Source organism: Aulonocara stuartgranti (assembly GCF_965226115.1).
Source record: "Aulonocara stuartgranti genome assembly, chromosome: 7".
In the NCBI taxonomy this organism is placed as follows: Eukaryota; Metazoa; Chordata; class Actinopteri; order Cichliformes; family Cichlidae; genus Aulonocara; species Aulonocara stuartgranti.
The window spans coordinates 25,420,307-25,436,877 of record NC_138945.1 but is presented as its reverse complement, the minus strand read 5'-3'; the positions used below and the strand labels follow the sequence as shown (position 1 = coordinate 25,436,877).

The following is a 16,571-nucleotide window of genomic DNA, read 5'->3' as shown; positions in this document are numbered from 1 at the left end:
GAAAATTAAAAAAAACATTAGAATATATTTATAATTTACAATAGATTTTACAAGACATAAAATGTACCTGCATATCTCAAAATTTTGACTCTGAGTTATAAGGTAATTTTTTTTTCTGCAGTGGAACAAAGCAATGCCTTGGCCGACATTCCGCGAACGCACCTCAAAACGCGAACGACCCTGCAAAAAACTGACGTCCGTGGGAGGCGCAAGAAAAACAGCTGGTAGTTATAAGCTGTAGAGTTCGCTGTACTGTGACGATCTACCTTCGTGTCTGACTTCAGGCTCAGTAGTTTTGTCTCCGGGACAGGTAAGCTATACTTTAGCACCGGTCAGTCATTTATTTACGCTGTTTTGCGGTGTGACTTTGTCAGCGTGGAGATTAGGCGGGAGCTCCTCTGTCTATCTGTCTGTAGGGTGTGCCCACTGAGTTTAAGACAAGTTAACTGTAAAGTCTTCTGTTTCCTGACTTTTTAATCGACGCGATGTACTCTTTATATTTCGTATCTAACCACGTCTGAACCATAGATCTATAAGGCATCGATCAATAAGTTTCAGTTTCAAGAATGTCTTTGGCACTATGAGTCGATTTCGTTTTTGAGCTTCAGCTTTTAGTTTATCCTTGTATGTGAATTCACTGACAATTCGCTTGCTCGCTTTCGGAGAATCAGAATGAGCGTGAGCAGCCCAAACAGGTTTACTAACAGGAAAACTATAATCCAGCAGTTGTTAGAACTTTTCCCCTCCATGCACGATCAAGTGCAAGAGTTTACCCTGAAAAGCAAGGCATTGGTTTGTTCACGCAAATGAGGATTTCTACATTAGGTTGCACTATTGCGCTTTGGCAACAGCAAGAATCGCATGCCTCATATTTACATTACACACCGCTAAGGTGTGGCCCTAACCCTAAGTGCAGAGTTTAGGCTCCCGTGTTTGAATATCAAATATCTCCACAGACAAATACTGGGAGATTAGTCATGTTATGTATAATTTATGGTAAAAACATTTAATGTGCCGGATCATAAGTGGATGGAAGTGAACAGGGTAAGTTGATCTCCACAGGGATAAAACCAGGTGGGAGTGTACTAGGTTTCCTCTCAGTGAAGTAATTACAGGTGTATCCAAACAAACACGTTTAATGAGATAAGCTCCCGGGAAACCACCACAGATGTAGGACACATGAGAACCTGTGACGAAACGTCGTGTGGTGGAAACCCTCTGTGAGATGATGACCTGTATACAATATTGATCAAAGGTTAACGAAGGCCACATTAAAACCTGTAACATCTTCCTGCCCCTGCAACGTAATAAAGTACTCATTGTGCATTTTTTAAATCTGTTCTTTTGTAGCTTTCAGGACTTCCAGTTTGAAAATCTACACTCTTCCTACAATGGCAGCAGTAAGTCTCTCTCAGCTGCACGTTCATGTGTGAATTTGCATCACCGGTAGGGAGTCACTGCACTTTCGACACAGCATTCAAATTAAAGACAAGTTAAAGGTTCAGCAACCCGTGATAAAGGTAGTTTATTAAATAGTTTTGTTTTGCTTAATTTTTTTGTTTTTATGTTCAATGCAAGTCCCCTAAACAAGATTATAGAGCCCTTACAATTCAATCCTGCTTTTTAAAACTGTAAAATAATCTAACACTCATGAATAGAAGAATAATTATGCATTGTAGCACATATGCCTTTGACTTTAGCATAAATGATCAATAATCAGACATACTTTATTACACATATATTTTTAATTAATTCTGTAAAATGTTTACAAATGCTCATCTGCATATCTTTATTTTTCTACTTATTGAAAAAGATAAAATTTGCGATAGGCAGATAAGCTTCTGAGAAATGGATACTGGCTTTAAAATTGGCTCTTACACAGATGTGTTAAACTAGTTCAAACAAATTGATGTCAAACCCTTCACGTGTACATAGTGAGATTATTTAAAAATGGCATGAATGGGAAAAATGATTGAGTTGTACTTTAAGCTTTGTGTTTACTTATTTAATTTCTGTTTAATAGATTAATAATTGTATTTTTGTCATTTGTAATCAGATCGGAAACCGTGGAACCGTGACTGAAGCTGCTAATTTTAATCCCGACGCAGATGCCCAGAAGCTTAGAGAATCCATGAAAGGAGCTGGTGAGTGATCCAACACCATTGTCACCCACTGACCATCAGCTAAAGATATCCTTAGCCCTCTATGGAGAAAATAAATTCTCCTTGGTCTCGCCCTTCTTCTGAAGGAAAGTTTGAAAACGAATTTCAACATTGCGCAGTGCTCACGCAGTCATGGGGTATCATAGTGTTTCCTTTATAGTCCATTTGATTGGTAATCTTTTACTCTGACAGTGACTAATCTTTAACCTTTGTGTTTTGCAACATTTTCACTCCTGATAAGGAAGGAAATGAGTCTTGCTTATCATGCAGGTTGTAGTAGTAGACTAGCTTTGTCATGGATTATGCTGTTTTAAAGCCAAGCAGGGAGATACTGTGTAGGTGCTATGTAGATCCCCTCTAACATTCAGCATTTGGTAGTGTTAACAAATTCAGCAAATTCATGGAGAGGAATGTTCAAGCTGTTCGGGTTTGATACTCTAATAATCTTCTCCTGACTCTTGTTTGAGCTCCATTGGAAACAGATGGTTTCTATGGCCATGGGAACAAACAACCTTGTGTTAGGATAATCTCCAGGCCTGCAGCAGTGTCGCCCGACTCTACGGCCTACATAAAATGACCAAACCTATGCTTTTAAATGCATTTCCAGCAAAAGAAATAAATATGGTCCTTTTATTTCAAGATTGACAGCATTTAAGATTACATAACCTGAGTCTATGAAATTTCTTTCAGGCACTAATGAGGCAGCTATCACTGAGATCCTGGCCCACCGTACTATTGCCCAGAGGCAGCGCATCAAAATTGCCTACAAACAAACAGTGGGGAAGGTGAGATGCAGCAAAAGTAGTCCATTCATAACTGAAGATGTGCCTTTGCATCTTAAATACAGTAATAATATATAAATGAGTTTGATGAATGCTGTTGGCAATAACAGCAGATGTGTTGCCTCTTACTCCGCTGTGTACTCTCACTGTCCTTATTTTAGGTGGGGTAAAGTGATAAGGTGCAAGTTAACCTTTAACTACAAAGCAGAAATGAATAACACTTGCAAATAAAGGCTAATACGGAGAGGGGCTTGTGAGTTTTCTAGAAGAGGAAGGTCTGAGTCAATAAAAAACACAGACTGAACCCACATAGGTGTGTTACCCACTGTCACTTCGGTTGTTTCCTGATTATGGGGCTCAATATATTAACAAAACGGGAAGCTTGAGATCTTTATTGTATTGACATATTAAGATAATATTTATCTCCCTGCACACTGTACACACTGCACATCTGGTACAAAGTCATTAAAAGCAACTGAAAGTTCACTGAGGGGAGCTATGGGAAGAGTTGTTGCAGTCAGGAAAAGTGAGTCATGTTGCACACGCGGACACCCACACGGGGAGGGGGTGGGGCTGAGTGGAACAAGCTCCTCTTTTCACCAAAACTCTTTCCAAGAACCACACCCTCTAGCGGAGACCCAAATGCTGTTGGAATGAGTGAAGTCATGGTCAACATAAATCCATTTCACTCAAGTGAATGTTGTAGAGAGTCTGTGTTTGTTACACTGACACAGCCTAATAAATTCACTTAAATGGCCTGCATTTGTATAGCGCTTTTCTAGTCCATACACTACATTTACACATTCACCCATTCACACACTGGCGATAGCAAGCTACATTGTAGCCACAGCTGCCCTGCCCTCTGCGCTGACAGAGGTGAGGCTGCCGGATACAGGCGCCACCGGGCCCTCTGACCACCACCAGTAGGCAAACATAGGGTTAGTATCTTGCCCAAGGATATTTGGCATGCAGCCAGGATGCAGCCTGGGATCGAACCACCGACCTTCTGATTAGTGGCTGACCTGCTCTGCCACCCGAGCTACAGCCACCCCAAATATTCAACTTGAGTTTTTTTATATCACGACAAATCACAACAACAGTCATCTCAAGGTGATTTATATTCTACTTCCATAGTCAAAGCCCCTATAATAATATGGAGAAAACCTGAGCAATTAGGCGACCCCCTATGAGCAACCACTTGGCAACAGTGGGAAGGGAAAACTCCCTTTTAACAGGAAGAAACCTCGGGCAGAACCAGGTTTAGGGAGGGGCAGCCATCTGCCATGACCGGTTTGGGGTGAGGGGAGGGACAAAAAGACAAAAACACACTGTGGAGGGCAAGAGATTAATAATAATAATGGATACTTTATTGATCCCCATGGGGAAATTACTTGTTTTTCTCTGCATTTGACCCATTCACTCAGTGAAGCAGTGGGCAGCCCACTAAGCAGGCGCCCGGGGAGCAGTGTGTAGGGACGGTACCTTGCTCAGGGGTACCTCAGGGTAGCCGTTAAGTGGATTCGAACCGCCGACCTTCCGATCATGGGGCGACCACTTTACCTACTGAGCTATCCCTGCCCCCATATCAATAATACCTAATGATTAAACAGAGAGTGAAAAGAGGTGTGTAAAGCTGTCCAGCAGCCTAGTCCTATTGCAGGATAACTAAGGAAGGATTAGATTCACCTGTTCCAACATAACTACATGCTTTATCAAAAAGGAGGTTTTTAACCTAATCTTAAAAGTAGAGACGCTGTAGAGACCTGCATCCAAACTGGAAGCTGGTTCCACAGAAGCAAGACCTGAAAGCTTAAAGCTCTGCCTCCCGGTTTACTTTAAATATCCTGAGAGTGAAGCGCTCTATCGGGATGATACAGTACATAAGCTAGACTCTAATTATTCAACACATTGTATGTGAGGAGAAGGATTTTAAAGTTGATTCTGGATTTAACAGGGAGCCAATGACAAGGAGCCAATATGGGAGAAATGTGCTCTCTTTGTAGACTGTCAGTATTCTTGCTGCAGCATTTTCAATCATTTGAAGGCTTTTCAGAGGGTTTTTAGGACATCATGACAATACTGAATTACAGTAGTCCAGGCTAGAAGTAATAAATGCAGGACTAACTTTAAAACAATAAGAACATTCATCTGTTTCCATCCCCCTTCAGGACCTGGCTGATGATCTGTCCTCAGAGCTGAGTGGGAACTTCAGGAGTGTTGTTCTGGGTCTGCTGATGCTGGCGCCTGTATACGATGCCTACGAGCTGAGAAATGCAATGAAGGTGATTGAAGAGGTTTTTGATAGAGCTGCTAGTCTTTTAGTAATGCGCCTGTATATTTTCCTATTGTCCCCAAGGTCAACATGTATTATCTGTGTATGCCAAGTCTGTTATTTTTATGTCACACAAATTATCATTTATGTTCACAGTCTTTGAATGACACACCTCGGTTGCTGTTATTTACATACTGTAGTTTATTTTGAGCTAATCCTGCACACAGTATCAGCCCTCTGCTGTTTTACAAATATGTATTAATCCGTAGCTCAACTTATATACATGTATACTTAAACAGTTGCACTGTTTATAACAGTGTGAAGTGATTTGGGGAAAATATTGAAGAAATTTGCTTGGGACTGGCAACCTCAGGAAGTGGTATTATGTGACAATAACAAATATATTGAATACCGCCAGCCTTTTCCTTTAATTCCCAATGTGCAGCTTACGGAATACTGATTTATTACAGGGGGCTGGAACCGAAGAGGCTTGTCTCATCGATATCCTCGCCTCAAGGTCAAACGAGGAAGTAAAAGTCATCAACGACGTCTACAAGAAAGGTAACAGTGTCACCTCGTCAGGTCTCCCTACCAGCTGGTACCAATGATATATGATATTATGTAGCACCAACAAAACTCTGTGTTTTGTTAGGAGTTGCAATGACCTCCTTTATTAGAAAACACTGGATGCTGTAAATTATTCATAAAAGCCACTGCTGCTCTCTGTGTGGCGGTTTATTGTTGCTGAATTGTTCCTCTGTGGGTGAAATGAGAGTAGCTGGAAAGTATTTATAAAGTGGTTTTCAGTAACCTTGCCTTGAGTGATTTGTCTGCTTTGTTGTGTTTTTCTATAGAGCATAACAGTTGGAAATTTTAGATTAAAAAGAATGAATATTAACTGAACGTGAATGTCAATATTTGGCTTCCGAATCTGTTTTTTATTTTTGTTTTGTTTGAATCTCATAGAAATCTGGATTATGGCTCCCTTTTAAGCCTGCAGTAAATATTATTCTTCCCACGAGCTGTTGTTCATAATGTAGAAATCTGAGAATCTACTATATTACTTATGTCTAACACGCCTCCTGCGGTATAAGCCATCGACAAGAATCCTCCAGAGTGCTCAGTCTTGATCTACTGTATGGCTAATATTTACATGAGAAGCTGTTATTAGTGCTGACGGTAGTTTGACACATTTAATGACTGACTGAACTAGTTGAGCAAGTAGCAACTTAACAGCATCTTTCCTACGAGTACTAACAACCAACAGAGCCTAATGTACATTTAGTGAACTGCATGTTTAGTGGTAAGTGTAATTTTAAAATAAAAACTAAAAGAGTACAATGTCACATGATTTTATGTCTTTTTTTTATTAATGGCAGAATATGAGAAGAAACTGGAAGATGCTGTAACTGGGGATACATCTGGAATGTTTCAAAGGGTTTTGGTCTCTTTACTCACGGTGAGCAAACTTTGACCCACAACCTTTTTTATAGTGTTATTCAGTGTGCGAAACACTGGCCAGAGACGCAAAAGTAGACAAGCAATTATACCGTCCAGACCAACTGAAGTTTCTAATATTTCTAATGCTTATCTGAACTTCACTGTATCTCCAAACCGTGTTACAAAAAAACAAAACAAAAAAAAAGTCATTTGTTGAACATTTTCTGATGTAAGTGCCCTAAATCCTCATCCAGCAAACCGCTGTTCTATTCCAGTTTGTTTACAAAGCTTTAATCAGACGTCTGATCATTTACAAAGCTGACATAAGTGAATATTTATCTATTTTGCATTTTTATTAAACTGTGTTAATCCAAAGAACGGACACTGTTTGACAGCTTTAAGTTAAAATTCATAGAAAATAAACAACAGAAAAATAAATTCGGCTTGTTTTAAAATTTAGAACCTTTAGCATCTTAGCAATCAAAAAAGTAAGGAAACCCAAACATTTTGGACTTTAGTGTGATATTTGCATGCAGCATCGCAAATACTACCATTGTCAAATGGAACAAAGTCAAGCTGTGTAGATTATAAGTATGAAGTATTAACCTCCTGGTATTTACTAGCAGGTTCAGCCGTACTTGTAAAATGTCAGTTGGACCTTTATCGAATATCTATTCTTCAGGGAAGAGGAAGAATGAGCCACTTCTGCATAATAAAATAACCAGTTAATATTACTTTTTTCTGTTGCTTAATCTTGTACGCACGTTCTCTTGAGCTGACGCATCTCCTGTTTTGCAGGCTGGACGGGATGAAAGCACCAATGTGGACGAGGCCCAGGCTATTCAAGATGCCAAGGTAAAGGTTCAGGTCATAAGGGAAAAATGGTGTATTTAACTCGCCTGTTACACAGGCGTAGAGACTGGTTGATAAACAATTTTATGTCTGTGATTATAGGAAATCTATGAGGCTGGTGAGGCTCGATGGGGCACAGATGAGGTTAAATTCCTCACAGTGCTTTGTGTGAGGAACCGAAACCATCTGCTGCGAGGTACTATAAGTGCTTGGTGTCATGTGAAAATACTTTGCATTGCCTTACTTCCTTAAATTGGCCACCAAAGGAATTTCAGTTAATGATTATATCAAATTTATGACCAAAATCACTTGTTAAATCACATAATCTTTTAATTAGTGAGTCATCAGGTCACTATTGGCAACTTCCTTATGAATCACGTTATGTCCCACTCCAGTGTTTCAGGAGTATCAGAAGATTTCTGGGAGAGACATTGAGGAGAGCATCAAGAGGGAGATGTCTGGCTGCCTGGAAGACGTCTTTCTGGCTATAGGTGTGTCTTTTCAGTTACGTGATCCTTCAGATGAAGTCTAAGATACACGTGGGTTCACAGAAAATAAATAAATAAGCAAGCTTACAATATTTGCTGCTGATTTACCAGGTGGTCTGTATAAAGTTTATTGCAGAAACACAAAAATACACTGATCAGTTGACACTAAATATTTAAAAATGCACAAAATGAGGAATTGCAGGTCGACTTAAGGCCTACTCTTCAGTCACAAGAGATCAAATAAATGCTGCTGTTCACAATATTTTTTTTAATATATTAACCAAGTAGAATAAATTGTTTTTCTGCATCATACACTACGATTTGCATCTCATGTGCAGTGATTTGTTTTCTACTTTGCAGTGAAATGCATCAGGAACAAGCCGGCTTTTTTTGCTGAGCGATTATACAAATCAATGAAGGTAAATATTTCATGCAGTAATACATAGCTACTTTTCTTTCTTCCACTTCCAGTTCTATCATAAAACAACCACAAATATAAAGAATTACTTCCATTAAGTGCTACTGTATGCAAAAGCCTCCTGTCACCCCTCATTTCTGTATATTTTGCTAGGAAAATGGGAAATGGATTCAGAGATTTATTCAAATGTGTTCAAACATACATGGAAATACAGCATATAAGGCAAAAACAGAGCTTGTGCAATTATAATGAGCCTGCAAATTCAATATTTGGTATGACAACCTTTATGCTTCAACACAGCCTGAACTCTCTCAGACAGTTTTTCTTGTAATTTCTTTAAAAAGTCTGCAAGTATAGTTCAACTCTGGATGTTGGCTGTCTTTTTTCCTGTTCTCTGCTTCATTAATGTTGAAGTTGGACCTCACCATTAATGGCTTCTTGACAGCTATTGAGCTCATTTCTGATGAAGGTATGGCAGACAATAGATTGATCAGCTGAAGGGCGGGATGTATCTTTCAGGTCCTGTGGCACATGGCCCACTATGGTATATAAAACACTTTTGTTTACCTATGTACCTATGTTTTTCCTTCTTCAAACAGCACTTGTCTAACATTCACACACTCTAAAGAATGCATCAGGGGAAACTTGGAGTTCAATATCTTTCCCAAAAATATTTAGCCATACAGACATGCATCAAACCACCGACCACTCAGTTGGTAGACGACACCCTCTACTTCCTGAGATGCAGCCAGCCTTGCATCAGGTCTTTGTTGGATTTTTTTTTTTAAATTTCTTAAGGACATGACTTTCAGATACTGTTGATCTGATGTAGATGGTTTCTTAAGCGTGCCACTTTTTCTTTTGTTCTCACAGTTTCTTCCAAATTTTTAAGGACACGCTGCACGGCATGCTGAGATTTGCCCAGGTTTCAGCTAATAGCACCTTGTTGGTACAAAAATACAATTTCACGCCTGTCAAACGTTGTTATTTTTGACATTACTATTATTATTATGTTTTTGTAGGTTCAAATAAAAGAAAAGGAGCAAATTGTGTTTTTTGGAACAAACACATTTTTTGTGACAGGCTGTTACTGTAGCCTGTCACAAAATGCCTAAAGACAACAATTTAAACTTGGTTCTTTGCTAAGCTTCCCTTAGATTTTTTTTATGCTTCTATAATTCATAATTTAGTGTTAAATGGTTTGAACAAACAAGCAAACAAAAAACATCCCTGTGAAAGTGGAAATGAGTGGAAAAATCAACCATTGTCCAAAGGAAAAAATCTGAAAGACCTTCAGAGAGCCTGAATAATGATTGCTCAAAACTACTTTGTACAAGGAAGTCAGGCTTCTTGTAGGTAGATATAAAAATAAAAGTGGCTCAAGATTTTTGCACAGCACTGTATGCCATAATATATTATGAATTAGGCCAAAAAGAAATCAGTCCGAGGCTGTTATAGTCTGCGGCAGAGTCCAGTGCAGTACAAATACAGTTTTTGTTTCTCTCTTTCCAGGGCCTGGGCACTACAGACAGTGTCCTTATCCGGATAATGGTAGCCAGGGCTGAGATTGACATGTTGGACATTAAAGCACAGTTCCTGAAGATGTATGGAAAAACTCTACACTCCTTCATCAAGGTGAGGCACCAAAGAAAGGAGACGGTAACGCCCTTTCGTCAGCAAAAGCTTTGCAATACATCAGCTGGGGTGTAATATATGCACTTCTGACTTTATGTAATGTCCTTATGTTGTTTTGAAATGTTGCAAGACAATATTTAAGATAATTTTGGGGGGGTTCAGAAGCCTTGAAGTTGTAAAAATATGTTCTAATTTTTCCTTTTTACCCCCCACCCCCCCGTAGGGAGACACATCTGGTGACTACCGCAAAATCCTGCTCGAGCTCTGTGGAGGCGAGTAAAGAAAATCTCACTCCAACATTCAGCCATGCGTTTACTCTGGAATCTACAATATTGGCTTTTTTTTATTACAGTTTGTTCATCTGTGCTTTTTACATTTCACTGTGCCTTATTTGACGCTTTCTAAAAACAATTAAACCAAAGATCAGTGACCTGTGCAGAGATTTCTGTTTTTTCTTTTCCTTGTTGTTGATGCTGTGTTAAGGATTTATTAATTGCATTATAGAGGGTGAAATTTATATGCTTTCCACATAAAAGCAACACAAAGATGGATGTTGTTGGCATCTAGCTGTTTTTACAGTGCAGCATTTTCATTACCATCTAGTCAATGAAGTCCATTTGTTTAATTGGTAGCAGTTCCTCATTTGCTAAGTCAGCCCTTTATCATTTGATTCAATTACTTAACAAGATGCTATCTTGATTTGGGAGGCAGTACATGCTCTAATCAGGTTATCGGGAATGTCACATAAAGTATAAACTTACAGCTCAGTGTCTGAACAATAGGCCCAGGTAATGCTGTAGTGTGCAGTGGTCAAGGTGAACACTAGGTGGAACCAAAACAACTCCAAATAGGAGCTGTGGGCCCATAAAAGTCAAGCCAATGAAGAGGCCTCTTTAAACTTCCATTCTCAGCTGCAAAAAGAAAAATGCCTGAAAAATGCCCCATTGCTTACTTCATTTATGACCTCATGGTCTCAGTCACTAGTTTCAGTTCTTCTTCAGTGAAGCAAGACGTTCATTTTCTTACATTTTGGTCACTTCTAATGCAAAATGGATGAAAAAGCAGAGTATGCTTTATGGCGGTCCTAGTGAGTGATCAGTGTACAAAACGAGAATGCACTGGTCTCCAGATCCATGACATCCTGACATCCATATTTTCTGTAATGTTTGTTTGCTCCCTGGACAATCTGGTGGCATGTTCAACCGTATAAGTGGGCTCCTTGCTATTTTATCTGGCCTGTTTTTATAGCTTGAAACCATTTTGAAACCAAGAAGGAATAAACAAGGCGTTTTCAAGGCTGTCTTGAAGTTTTAGAGGCCCCAAAAGGCTGCTGTGTTGTTTAGCCCTGCATAGTTATCGTGCAGTTATCGAGTTTGTGCCCCTTTATTGATCTCGGTCTTATTACAGGTGTGTAAATTCTTTAAAACATTTTAAATTTGTAATGTCATTTTCTGCCTTATCGCATTGTTATATATATTGTGATGCAAAAGCTTTCAAAGAAATCATTTTGTTTTATTGCGTTCAGTTTAATCCTTTTTACAAGCACCTTTGGTAAATTCTATTCACAAGACAGAAAGAGGATTTGGTATTTCACTGTGTACTGTAATATATGAGCTAATCAAGGTAAACATTATAAAAGACCTCTTAGAAAGAATGACTCGACAGGACATATGTTACTACAGCAAAAAACAACTAGACAAGGTGACAATAAGTCGATACAGCAAACACAAGCGACGACATTTTATATCTCGAGGAATGCACCGATAGCAAGGTCACACACGGAGGTCATTTCTTTATATTTACTTCAACACATTAAGAATTATCCTTAAATAGTCCTGTGTAAGGTGAATGAACACAGCACTGCAGATGTACCAGACAGCACAAGAGAAATAGCAGCAAAGCAAGAAAACCTCCAGCAAACCGTATGTAATGCATACTGTGCACTCAGCCCTCTGCTGACATAAGTGGGCGGTAAGCTGAGACAGAAGATCATTATCAACAATATGGATTTGGCAACAAGTAAAAAGGTATGCTGCTTTGGCTTCAGGACCAATGTGGCTGTCATGTTACCGTAAAAGGTGGAAATATAGAAAAGTGTTTCAAGTTCACAGTAACTTATGCAAGACTGGGAAAATGAATGTATATGTGTGTTTCTTAAGGTGAATTGGCATCACAAACCACAACTTTTTTTTTCTTTTTTTCTTTACATTCAGTTTTAGATTTGCTTTGTTTGTGATTCAAGCCTCATTCAGTACACATGCAGGAAGTAAAAGACAGCACTGGTTTAAAGAGGACTTGACTTACATGTACATGAGCTTAAACTACCAACATGCCACTGCAGTCAACAACATGCTGAATGAAAGAAGTGGATGAGTAAACAAATATGCATAATGTTCTCCTTGATTCCTGCTGTGGCATGACAGTTCAGTGGCACGGTGGTTAGCCCTGTTACCTCACAGCAAGAAGGTCCTGATTTCAAATCTACTAACTGCCTGGGGCCTTTTCTGTGTTGTTCTCTCTGGGTCCTCAGCCTTCCTCCCACAATCCAATTAACTGATGATTAACTGAGGCAACAAGTCAGGTTTTTGCAGTGTACTTGTTTCATTGTTTCCTGAAAAAACCTGACTAGTTGCTCGGAAAATGCACAGAAGTACAGGGTACTTACAGTGTAATTGTTTCATTGTTTTGAGGGTCTTGCATGTGACTCTATAATATGGCTCGCATTCCAGAAAACCTGATCTGTGGCCTGCAAAATGCACATAAGTACAGGGTACTTGCGCCTTATTTGCTAGTCGTGTTATAATGTTTTACCAAACAAAATATAATAAATGACTTTATATTAGCATTAAATACTTTGTTATACTAACGTAATTTGCGTGGGTTGGATTAACTCAATTAAATCAAGTTGATTAGTCATTAATTACGTTGGTCCAACTCAAATAAGTGAAGTTGAAATAACAGAATTGCCTAATGCTAAAATAAAGCAATTTAATAACATGGAAATCCTTTCCATGATTTTTTTCATGGCCTTTCAAAATAGCCAAGCAAAAATGTACTGACCCTCACCAAGTGCTTACAGCATCATTGTTGTACAAAGATAAAACAGAAGTGACTGCAGAAACTCACATCAGCCACAGGTCACTAATGGGCTGCAGAGTGAGGGTCAAACACCTGAGCCGCCTAATGGTGGGTGTATACAATAGAGAGAGTGTTGTTAATATATTTTTTACATATATAATCTATTTCTGTTTAACTTTTAATTTGGCTTAGTTTCCCGAAGGCCACATTACCCACCTTCTTCTGCTTCTAACAAAATTGTACTTCAAAAATGGCAGGGCAAAATTATGCAGGAAATATGTTATATGTTGCTTGGTGCTGATGTGCAGCTGCATTTTTTTTACAAGATTTTCACACATGGCCACCTGCTGGGACAAAGAAATGACACTAAATACCTCTTTCCAGCAGTGTGCCAGTGCAAAGCCAGTTCTGTGTTTCTGTTTGAGCACCAGCCCAGATATCAGTGGATCTGAGAACTACTTATTATTATGTATAGTATTATAATTTCCCTCGGGATGAATAAAGTATTCTGATTCTGATTCCGATTACCAGCAGAAGCTGGGGTCAGCTGAATTTTTTTGACTTTCAAAGTTAAGGTTCACAGCTGAAATCTGAAGCTATTTGTTTAGGTTTTTATTTATTATTTATAAAGCTAAACAGATATTCATCCCTCATTTTTGCTTTACTTCAAAGGGACACCTTAATTACCTTTAAAGAAATACAGATTTAAATATTTTCAGTGACATGAAAGCTGAGCAAATGGGCCCATTAATGAATTTCACAGAAATTCATTAAGCAAAAATAGAGGGTATTATGTGATCTGAAATTTGCTCCATAACATGATCATTATTCATTGCTTTCCTGCTCAGTATTGATCCATTACTTCATTCTCATCTAGTGGGATTAAAGTAATTTATTACCATCGAAAGGAGCCAGCTGAGGTGGTTCGGGCATCTGACAAGGATGCCCCCTGGGCGCCTCCTGGGTGAGGTATTCCAGGCATGTCCCACCGGGAGGAGGCCCCGGGGCAGACCCAGGACACGCTGGAGAGATTATATCTCTCGGCTGGCCTGGGAACGCCTTGGTATTCCCCCGGATAAGCTGGAGGAGGTGGCTGGGGAGAGGGAGGTCTGGGCCTCTTTGCTTAGGCTGCTGCCCCCGCGACCCGGCCCCGGACAAAGCGGATGAAGATGGATGGATGGATGGATATTACCATTCCTCGGTGAAAATCCTGAGCACATATACTTAGTCTGACCAACTTTGTGCTCTTTTACTTGAAACATTTGCTTGCTTCATGAGGGAAAAACACATTACGCAAATGTGTTCGCATACACAAACATGTTGTGTAAATTAAAGCAAATGCCGGAGGAGCAGGCGAGATGCAAATGCTTGCAGCGTAATTTAGCTCCCAATTTACACAAGCAAACAAACAAAATGCTCACCGTGTTCAATCGCTGAGAGATTAGGAAGAAATTTGCATAACACAAATCAGTTTCTATGTAAATAAGTTCATGTCTGTGGATCAAATCTGATCCTCATTTGCAAAATAATGGACATTTCACATCATCTTCAGCCTGATTGTCGATACTGAGTGCATAAAAAATGCAAATTGCTAAAAATATTTATTCACATTTACTTCTTATAAGTCAGATGATAATTTAGTGCACAGTCATTTTCTAGGTGGTCCATTGTGAAGGCTGTGAGTGCAGTAGATGGGCAATGCAGAAAATCTTAATTAATTAAGGTCATTTCCTTCAGGGAATAAAACGAAAACTGATGTACAGCTGCTCTGCTTGTGACTGACTGAGGACCACCAAAGTTCTGATAATACACACACACACACACACACACACACACACACACACACACACACACACACAGTCACAAACACAGTCACACAAGCATTAATATGGACTAAATTCTGGCAAAGTCACAGGGGAAGACTTAAGCTGTTGTTGTGGTTGAATGCATTGAAAACAAATGTGTTATTTGCACACGTAGCTGCAGGTGCAATGAACTGGAATTTAACACATCAAATATTAGGTTTTTCCAGACAACCAGAATATGAAGGAGATTTGTTCAAAATCCGACAAATCCACACAGATCTTTTTAGAGACTGCACCAAATCTAAGGCACATGAAAGCCATTATACATTTGCATACACGTTCTTTTGTCCTACACTGATTTTTGTGTTTTGTTGTTCGTTGTTTTTACTGAAAGCTTCAGATACCCGTCACAATGATCTCTCTGTGTTATCCAGAAAGTCAAACGCACAGACAGCCAAGTAGCTACAATTTTCTCCTTATTTTTCTTTTAAGCCTCGGATCCTTGGATTGTAGACTTGTGCTGTATAACACCACTTAAAAAAACCAACTATGTGTGTTCCCTGTTAATTAAATAGTAAATATATAAAGATAAAGATAAAAGATTCAATCTGCTTGTTAAAAAAATTCCCAGGGTATTATTTGGATTGACGTCTTGGATTCCTGCTTTGATTTCATTATTATTCCAGTCATGTTACGCTTCAGTTCTTTGGTTCAGTTCTCATTCGTATTTTGATTTACTTGCCACTGTAGTGCTAGTTTTATTTTTTGTGATTCTGAGTCTTTGTTCTTGTGAAATTGATTTCTGGTTTCTATTCATTTTGTTATTCCAGCCTCGTTGGGGCCTCGCTGTCTGCGCTCTTAACACACTCAGGCCCAAATTAAGTTTTTTGTTGCTAATGCACAACCAAGTCCTGCAGTGGTACTTCTGAGTAAAAAAAAACAACTCATAAAATATGTATGTGGGGTAATCATGTTGTTAGTTCTTAACTGTTGCAAATCTGCAACGTCTGCCTGGAGAGGGTTAATGTCACGTTCATGTACTTGTGCCCTTTGTGCTTCACTGTCTTTTGTTTGTTTACTGATGACTAATGACCCACACCCTTTTTCACACCTTGGCTCATGTGATAAGGCACATGATCAATGGTGGGTCAACAACCCTCTTAACTCCCACTTAAATACACCTGACTCTCCACCATTGGTCTTAGAACTGAAGAAGCGTCTCAGATGAGAGGTGAAACATCCTCAAGAAACTTAAATCCAGTCATCCAGTTTCTTTCCAAGCTCCTTAGATTACCATGACCTGGATGACTGAGAACCTACACAGACATATTCCTGCTTTGCTTTGTTGCGTATGTCATATCCTTTTGTTCTATACTTTCTGTCGTGCTGCTTATGGTCTTGGCCTTAAATTGGATTTCAGGCTCATGGGTTTGATTTTGCACTGCAATAGACTGGTGACCTGTCCATAATGTAACCCTCCTTTCATCCTATGACAGTGGGGATAGGCTTGAACTCTATATTGGATCTATTTTGTATCAGGCAATAATCTGATATTTGTACAACTACATGCTAACATTCTGACTAAATATGGAGGTCTCTCACATTCAGCATTTTTGATTTATGGCCCAAACTGTCTTAA

The 16,571-nt window shown here is 39.2% G+C and overlaps 1 protein-coding gene across 1 annotated transcript; it reads left to right on the top strand.

The window, feature by feature from the left end:
* The first annotated feature begins 165 nt into the window (after positions 1-165).
* anxa4 (annexin A4) lies at positions 166-10,485 on the top strand. Its single transcript, XM_082542267.1, has 13 exons — positions 166-310; positions 1,351-1,400; positions 2,057-2,144; positions 2,853-2,947; positions 5,113-5,226; positions 5,687-5,777; positions 6,596-6,675; positions 7,455-7,511; positions 7,611-7,704; positions 7,904-7,999; positions 8,357-8,415; positions 9,927-10,049; positions 10,273-10,485. The coding sequence occupies exons 2-13, from the start codon at positions 1,392-1,394 to the stop codon at positions 10,327-10,329; spliced, it is 963 nt and encodes a 320-aa protein (XP_082398393.1). The 5' UTR covers positions 166-310; positions 1,351-1,391; the 3' UTR covers positions 10,330-10,485.
* The last annotated feature ends 6,086 nt before the right edge of the window (positions 10,486-16,571 follow it).